General features: G+C 39.1%; 1 protein-coding gene across 1 annotated transcript; it reads right to left on the bottom strand.

Moving 5' to 3' along the window:
- Nucleotides 1–4,415: 4,415 nt before the first annotated feature.
- UBQLN2 (ubiquilin 2) lies at nucleotides 4,416–7,653 on the bottom strand. The gene has a single exon (XM_013976703.2). The coding sequence runs from the start codon at nucleotides 7,385–7,387 to the stop codon at nucleotides 5,513–5,515; it is 1,875 nt and encodes a 624-aa protein (XP_013832157.1). The 5' UTR covers nucleotides 7,388–7,653; the 3' UTR covers nucleotides 4,416–5,512.
- Between the last annotated feature and the right edge of the window lie 1,565 nt (nucleotides 7,654–9,218).

Genomic DNA, 9,218 nt, shown 5'->3' with positions numbered 1-9,218 from the left:
TATTTTTTTCTTCATTCTACTAAGGACTTTTGGATCTTGTTAGTGACATCCAGTGCATTTATTCTGCCTTCTAATGCTATACTATTTGCCATGGGATGGGCAAGCTATACTTTCATACCTAGTCATAGAAAAATAACTTCAATGGGACAGAACTGAAGTTAGAAACCTCTTGTTTACATTGACACATCATTTGACACTTTCAATTTACTAACCCATCTACTGGCCTGTTATTATCTAGCTCATGTTACTACATTTTTGCTCTTAAGGGCATTTTGAGAAACTGCCAAATACCATGGTGAGGTACACAATGTTTATTGCCTTGTGAGGTCTCTGGGAGGCAGCTAAACAAAAAGGCAGGCATCCTCCAGAGCAGCTGAAGCACAAGTGGCCCATGTGATTGCCAATTTGGAGGCATACCATATGTATTAGGACACTGGACAGATGTACTGAAGGATAGTCTCAAATATTAGCCATAACTCAAAAGTCAGAAAGCCAAACCTCCAAATTGCAGTTTTGATAATGACAGAGTTGATTCTCACACACACATTTTTATGTAACCTGTACCAGGGTGAACAGCAGCAGAGATGCTTCATTTAAAAGCAACTAATATGTTGCCACAACACCCAGGAAGCAAGTGAGTACATAATTTATAATAAAATCTCTTTTATAAATAGACTAGTATATTTGAATAAGTTCAGGGGAGAGCAAAAGAGTCAACTGGTTCAGTACACACTCTGGAATCTCAGAATTTGTTTCAAATTTTGACCCCATCACTTAATAGCTATGAGACCCCAGAAAATTAACCTCTTTTAGTTTATTTCCTTATTTGTAAACTAGGGAAGATAATAGTAGTACTACCTTATAGGATTGCTATGAAAATTGAACATAAGCATGAATAATTAGTTATTATTGTCCTTCTAATCTGACAGAAACAATCTTATGAAACCCATGCTAGAGCTGAGTAATCAAGCTCATCAACTATTTTTTAATAATAAATTACAGCATCTTCCCTGAAATTACCTTAAACTCGCTAATCCTCACATTGGGCTGAGAAGTTCTGAAGTTGAATTTTGGAAGTGTTTAGGGAATCCAAGTCTGTGCATAGATATCTCAGTATAGCTGAAGCTATATGCATCAATACATATCCATCTGATGAATAATTTTGTCTATGTACATCAGGACAAAAAATTACTGGAGAGTGGCTTACTCAAACTTTGGAGGTGTTGGTTTAGAATTAACTTTTGCCAATGGTAATTAATATCAAAATGTTTAAAGCCTTGGTAAGAATGTATACCACCTGACAATGTTGTTCTTTGAGGTGGCTTCAGTCTGATGTCTGCCAAATCATTTTTCTCCTTTCTATTTTTAGAAAATTGTTTCTCCCCTAAGTTTCCTAACAGACTTCTAGGAAGATGGTAGCAATGGAACAGGTCCCCAGTTCTTGCCCTTTCTCTCACAAATCAATAGAAATTACCACAGGCAAACAAAAATTGAGCAAAACCTGTACAAACAACAAGGGCATTAGAATTCTCAAGGAACTTCTTTAAGACATGATGTTGATGGGGTCATATTGAAAGATATCACCATCTGAAGTTTTGTGATTCATTTACAAATCAAGAAAATCCTGGCAGAAAACCACTAATACAATCTAGCTTAAAGGAGCAAGGATTGAAGGTGGGGGCAGGCAGTGAAAAAGTTGGAATGGGAACCACTCATAAATTGAGGTAAGCCTGAGTAACTTCCTTTATCTAAGTCTCCAAATATATTCTTTAATAAAATAATGCCAAGTTGGGAATATAAAAATTGCCACATAGTTTTAAAAGTGTATATTTACTAAATTAAGCTGTACTATGAACATTTTCTAACAGGTCAGTCTTAGTTGTATGGCTAGAATAATAAATTCATTAGAGAATAATGTTAAAATTCTGAATTTGAGGTATTCTAGTGGACATGAAACACAGGCCAAAGGGCTCTCCTAATACCCTAATCCCAATCCTTGGGCTAGGCTCTGACAGGAATTATTCCTCTTGTTGTTATTTTGACATTGTACACGAAGAGATTTTGGAGCAGGCTGCCCCTTCTCAGAAGGCAAATTCAGTGTCTCTGACCATGGTATATCATTAAACAAGATGGTCTCAGCCTGATGTGAGTCCTCATTAATAAACCAGCAGGACTTATTTCAATGTTGTATATCTATTCCCTGACTCCAACCACAAATGGCCACACACAAGTGGTGACTGTACATGACATCACACACCTGAAGTAGAGGCCAAAAGAACAAATGAGGAATGCGATCTTAAGGTGAACCATTCCTGCTGGGATTGCCCCTGAGCCTAGCTCCCTCCCCACTATTTTATCCTGCTGGATCAAAAGTCAGTACTGTAAACTTGCACTTTAGCCATCTAGTGTAAGCTTAGGGAGGGGGTGACAACCACTTAAATAATGAAAGCATAAGATAATTACCCAACTCTTATTGGAGGGACAGAAAGCAGGTTAGGATATACCCTTCTTATTCAATGATGAATACATGGATAAATTATGAATTAATAATAAATACAGAAAACCCAAAACAAAAACAGAGCCTATAAAATGAACTTGGAAGATAATGAGGAAATTATATCACGTAAGATATGGAGGAAGAACAGTATAAAAATTTTTTAAAAGAGGGAGTAGTTACAAATAAAAATTAATAAACTGGAAAGCAAAAATACAACAAAAAATAGCATTAATAGTGTAAAGACATGGACTTTTTCAGGGAGAAAACAAAACGTATTAAAAGGCAGAGAAACATTTGGCAAGAGTAATTCCTTAAACGCCTGAAAGAATTTTACCTGCTAAATTGTCTGAGCCAGGCCTCAGAAAATATCCATCCACTTTTTCCTATGGCTATTGATTTATTGCTATTTTCTATGTTATTGGCTTATTTTTGTACTGATATGATTTGATGTATAAAATCATTTATGTCATAAAATTTTTTTAACTTACTGTGGAAGACTTTGTTATTGTAATTACCATAAACACACAGCTTCATACAGCAGTGAAATAATAAAACACCATTTCCTCAGTTGGTGTTCTAAGCAATGTTATTGTGTTTAAAAGGGAAAAAGTAGTTCTTAACTCAAGTAAGTTTAGGCAACGCTGAGTTAGGTAAAAGTTTAAATAGTTTTTACTGTTTTAAACTGAAGAACGTACTCCTTTTAAGAAAACAATACTAGTCAAAATTTACTACATAATGACTGTCCAAGAGGGGCTATAGTATACAGCATTTTGCAAACTTATTAGACCATGTCCCAGAGAAATGGCTTTTCGAAAATGCAATTTAGAATTGCTGCAGCAAACATAGTCTGGTTAAAATGAGAAATAAGAATGTCACTGCCACTAATTTTTTCTCTAGCAGGAATTGTTTAACCCATGCTGTTAGAATCTGTTATAAATTTTGAAAATAATCTATCATTATAATTTTACCATTGATATGATTGATTACCAGGAAACACTCAAAAGGATCAACTGAAAACCTTTTAATAGATTTCAGTCAGCTGTCAACTTAAAACTAATCTATGAAAATACATTCTTCCCTTATAAAGCAAAAATGTACAACATGGGTAACACACTGAGTAAGAACTCCCAAATGCAGAATTGTTTCCTATATATCTGTATTACTAGGAATATATTTATTACAAATTATATGTGGCTTAAATAAATAAAACTCTTGAAAGATGTAAAAAGTGTTTTTTTTTTTTAATGAGGCAATATATCATGTTTCTGGAAAGCATCGTAATTCTGTACTTCTCACTATCCTATCAATTTAAGACAACGCTAACCAAATTACCAATTTATTTGGGGGGGTGGTTATCTAGTAACTATAAAGTTCATCTGGTAATACAAACCTGTTGGAATCAGTAGAAAATTGTGAAAAATAAAAATAAAAGAGATCAAAAGGAGGATGTGCCCTAAGAGATATGAAGTCATATTTCTAACTCAATAACTACAGGCTGGTGTACTGGGGCTACAATGTTCAGTGGTACTAAAGAGAATTCAAACAGAATAAAGTGTGTATATGTGTGCGTGTATATATACATACACATATACTACGTGTGTATATATATATATATGTGCATATATATGTGTGTATATATATATATATATACACATATATACACATGACATTTCAAACGGAGGGGGAATGTGGACAATGAAATAAATACTAGGTAACAACAGTCTAAACTTGAGGGAAAAATGGTAAAATACCTAAATCTATACACCAAAATAATTCCAGACAGGGCAAAGGTACTTTTATAAAAAACTAAACCATTAAAATTAGAGAAAACAGGACAAGATTTACATAATCCTGGGGTTGGGCAATCCTTCTAAACATGATCCTATGGAGAGAAGGCAAAAAGAAAAAAAATTATTCATTTTTTTATTTTTTTAGTCATTTTTAATGCATTTTCCCTGTGCACAAGAGAAATAACTGATGGAGTCAAAAGATACAGTTTTCTTTATACACAGCAGTTAAAAGTAATGCAAACATCACATGACACTTTCAGTGAAAGTTACATTTCCAATTACAAATCAAAATGCGTATTAGGATCTCTTTATGGGAGAAGCTGAGAAGGAAGTCTTAAAAAAGCACTTTCCTGGCATTACTATACTGATCCTTCAGGCTGCACTAAGATTAAGATCATATACAATCAATTTGCAAATGTTGACACATCACACTGTTTTCTGTACAATTAAATGTATACTTAGAGATACCAGGATAAACATTTCTACTATATTTTAACTGAACTTACCTAATCAACATTTTCACTGAGAAGTTTATCAAAGATGCTGTAAGATTCTACAAAATTGTGAGATATACCAAGCTCCAGACATATTTCTTATATTCTTTCTCATTTTGGTTATACATATCTGCTCAGAGATTCTGCTGCAATTTATCGAGGTGTACAGTTCCAATTGTGCTTACTGTACTGTGTACAAATATATCAAAAAAGATCAAATAGTATAAATCTTACAGCATTTTGCTAGCAAAAATACATGCCAAAATCACAATAAGCAATATTGTACCACAAATTATAGAGTTTCAGTTAATCTGTTTCTGTTTTTAATATTCTCATTCTACATTAAATTACTATCATAGGCTAATGTTTAAAATGCAAATAAATTGGACATCTGTAGGACAAAACTTGTTCACCCAACTGTAAAGGTTGATTTGTTTCCAAAAATCACAATAAATGCAGAATAAAGAAGTGTTTGCATGCAACACCTTTGAGTAAAACAGCATTGATTCTCACCATTCAAAACAGAGGAAGGGAGGGGAGGAAGGAGAGAGGGAAGGAGGGAGGAAACAAAGAGGGAGGAAAGGACTCCACCTTAAAATGCATATTAAATTTATAACTAGACAGAGTTGAAAAAAATCAAACTGAAAGTAAAGCACAATTTTGTGTGTGTTTAAAGATTTAAGAGCCATTATCAAAAATAAGATACATTTTTTCATGGTACAGAAATGTAATTACGATGGCTGGGAGCCCAGCAGCCTCTCAATGGCTGCATTGATGTCGCCTCCTGTTGCTATTAGAGCCTGCAAGTTTGCTTCCCGGTTTAAGAAGCCCATTGCGTTGAGCTGTTCCAGTTGTTGTTGAAATCTGACTTCTGGATTTGGCAGCTGCGGAGGATTTGCACCAGCCAGAGCCTGCACCATTTGCTGAATGAACTGCTGGTTGGGTCCAGATTCCGATATTGGGCTCGTGGTTTCACTGGGTGCAGCGCTAGACACAGTAGGCCCAGGGGGGGCGCCTGTGCCAGTGGAGCCAGGGGGACCTGCAGGGCCAGTGGGTCCTATGGGCCCAATGGGGCCTATGGGAGTAAACGGGACTATGGGGCCAATGGGGCCTATGGGTGTGACTGGGCCTACAGGGCCTATCGCGGTTCCCAGCACCCCCACCCCCACACCTGGAGTGAAGCTTGGAATGAGGCCAGGAGCTTCAGTGGCTAATGTCTGTAGCCCCTGCTGGATCTGCATTAAAGCCTGCATTGCTCTTGGGTTTGACATGGCTGATAGCGTCTCTGGATTCTGCATCTGCTGTAGGAAAGTAGGGAGCTGTGGACGCATCTGCTCCTGCAGCTGAGGATTTGTAGTAAACACAGGGCTATTCAGCATCATCTGTGCAGCCAAATCTGGATTCTGGCTCAGAGACTGCATCATGCTTCTCATATATGGTGCAGACAGCATATTCTGGATCAGCTGGGGGTTTTCGGTTATCTGTTGCAGCAAGCTCTGCATTCCTGGGGTGCTGAAGATACTGGCGACATAATTGGCTGCAGCCACTGTGTTTCCGGTAGCACTGCTGGAGCTACTGCCAGATCCACTGCCACTGCTAGTTGTTGTGCTAGTGGTCGCAGAACTCTGGGTAGCCGGTGGTGGCGCCCATGGATTGGGTAGTGGATCACGATTTTCTGTGCGGGAAGGTTGTGTACCTTCCCCAGAGGAGGAACTGCTCCCCACCGAGGCAAATGGGTTACCCCCAAACTGCTCTTGTGCGGCATTCAGCATGGGTTCTTGAATGTCAGTGTACATGCGCCGTAAAGCATTGTAGCCACCTGGGATGCTTTCAAGATTGCTGAGAGCCAGGTCTTGATTTCTCATCATTTCCTGCATCATAGCTGGATTCCTGGCAATTTCGAGGGTCTGCCTCATTATATCTGGGTTGTTTAGCAGGTGACTGATTTCTGGGTTTCTTTGAATTAATTGCTGCATCTGTGGATTGGCCATAATGAGCTGCCTCATCAGATCAGGATTCGAAAGCATGCTCTGAACAAAGGGATTTTCCATGATTTGGATCATCATCTCAGGGCTGGACAAGAGCTGCTGCTGCATTTGGTTCTGGAGCTCAGAGAAGTTAGTCGAGCTCAAGCCGAGGCTGCTAAGGCCTGCAAGTCCTCCAAGACTCCCCAACCCAAACGGGTTGCTATTTGTGGAAATAGGTGTGGAGTTACTCCTGGGAGTCGACGCGGTGGTAGTGTTAGTTCCCGCGGCATTACTAGGCTGTGTGGACTGGCCCTGAGGTCGGTTCTGGCTTTTGATGACGAGGTGAACAGTCAGTCCATCATGGATGCCATGTTGGATCAAGGTATCCTGATCTTTTAAGATTTTTCCAGCAAAAATCAGCACTAACTGATCCGTTTGGGATTTGAAGCGTTTCGAAATCGCTTCCTTAAACTGCTGGACTGAGCTGTTCTCGGGCACTGCGAACTCCTCTTTCTCTTTGGGGGTCTTCACAGTGACTTTGATGATTTTGGGCTCGGCCTGGGTAGAGGCTGGGCCTTGGGCCGCAGCAGAGCCGCGGGAGGGGCGCGGGGGGCCGCTGCTCTCGCCATTCTCAGCCATGGCGGCCGCGGTGACGCAGGCAGTCAGGGAAGGCGCCGGCAGGCGAGAGAGAGAGAGGAAAGAAGGAGGCACTGCCACAGCAGGTTGGGCCGGACCGGGCGGGGAGCGCGGAGCACGGTACCTCTGTGTTGAAGACTGCGGATCACTGGTCCTCCGGTGAAAAGAAGGCTCCGTGTAGGCCGCGGGCCGCGGTATCGGCGCTCCGGTCTCTGGGCCGCCGCCGCCGCCGCCGCCGTCGCCGCCGCCGCCGCCGCCGCCGTCGCCACCGCCGCCGCCGCCGCCGGGCCGCCGTGTGATCCCACCGCGCGCTCTCCCAGCAGCTTCTGCAACTGCTCCGCCCGCTCCTCCCCGCCCCTTCCCCTCCCCCAGCTCCGCGCTCTCCTCCCCGCTGCTCCCCCTACTGAGGCGGCGCCAGGCCCAGAATGATAGATGCAACTTGGTCAAAATTAAAAACTTATGTAGTAAAAAAAGAAAATGAGAGAGATAAACAGAGAGAAAGAAACGAAAGGACAACAGCAGACAAGCGAAAAGAGAGGGAAAGAAAGAGAGGAAGCTTCTATAAAGGACATTAAAAGCTAATGGAAAAAATATATATATACATATATATATTCCATTAGGCAGTAAAGTGAACAGGTGAAAGCCTGAATCGAACCGACCCCAATTAATAATAAAGAGCACTGACAAAGCAAAAAGGGAAAGGTGAACACCACCCTTAGAAGGGAAGAGGACTGGGCAGGAACCTGCATTTTACAAAAGAAATGCAAATGGCCAATGGGCATATGAAAGAATGATTAAGCTCACTGGCAACCAAAGAAATTCAAATTAAAACAGTGAGATTCTTCTTCTGTCTTATATTGGAAAAGATGAAAAAAAATAATAAGCCTCATCTTCAGGAGAGAGAGAACTGAGAAAATGTCCTCCAATGTTAATTTTGAAGTATAGGTTGTTATAAGGCAATTTTAACATATATATCAATATTTTAAATATTTCCACCTTTATTTGGAAGTGCCTCAGAGACCTCACCTATGAAAATAATTGGATAAGGATGCAAAAATACATATGTAAAAAATGTACATGCACTACAGTATTCAAAAAATTATTTTAAAAGATAATCAGTATATCTTTACACAGGATTGGTCAGATATATTACATTACCATACAAATATGCACTGTTTAAAATATAGGTGGTTATTTGTATGATACAAAGTGTACATGAAATAGGGAAAGTACATAGTATTTTCACTGTCAGCTTTATGTTTATATTTCTGTACAGTTAGAAATTATACAATCATTATGTCTCAATACCAAAAAATACAGCAAGTATATTTTTATTTTAAAACTATTTCTAAGCAGTTAGTATGTGTAACCTGTCTTTAAAGATGGTGAATGTGTAAAAAGAACCCTGAAACACTATACACCAGTATGTTAATGGTGGTTATTACTTGGTACTGAAATTATGAATAATTGTCCCTTTTTTAAAATAAAAGTATTAATTTTCTGACAGCTTTTATAGGTATGCTCTGCCTTTACAATTTTAAAAAGTGAGAAGTTATTTTGGTGGGAAGTTATAGGTAGAAATTGACAGGCATACAATAGTAGTGGCAGCTATTAACATATTTATCTAACTTAATTACAGATTAAGTAGAAGTAATAAAGATCTAGCACTTGAATAATAGAACAAATAACTTCAAATTTATGTATAAATTTCTAATTCTGGTTTATACCATGCAAAAATGTACTTTCCCCCCTAGTTTTCTGCCAGCATTTAATAGCATTTGAAGCATTAGGACACAAATATTTTAGTAACCCTCAAGAAAAAAAAAATAGGTAT

Source organism: Capra hircus, assembly GCF_001704415.2.
Source record: "Capra hircus breed San Clemente chromosome X unlocalized genomic scaffold, ASM170441v1, whole genome shotgun sequence".
Classification (NCBI taxonomy): Eukaryota; Metazoa; Chordata; class Mammalia; order Artiodactyla; family Bovidae; genus Capra; species Capra hircus.
Note: the sequence above shows the minus strand (reverse complement) of the source record. Positions and strands in the feature narration are given on the sequence as shown.

Excerpts from the sequence above, each read along its gene's own strand:
- UBQLN2 (XM_013976703.2), bottom strand. The coding sequence starts at position 7,387 with ATGGCTGAGAATGGCGAGAGCAGCGGCCCCCCGCGCCCCTCCCGCGGC.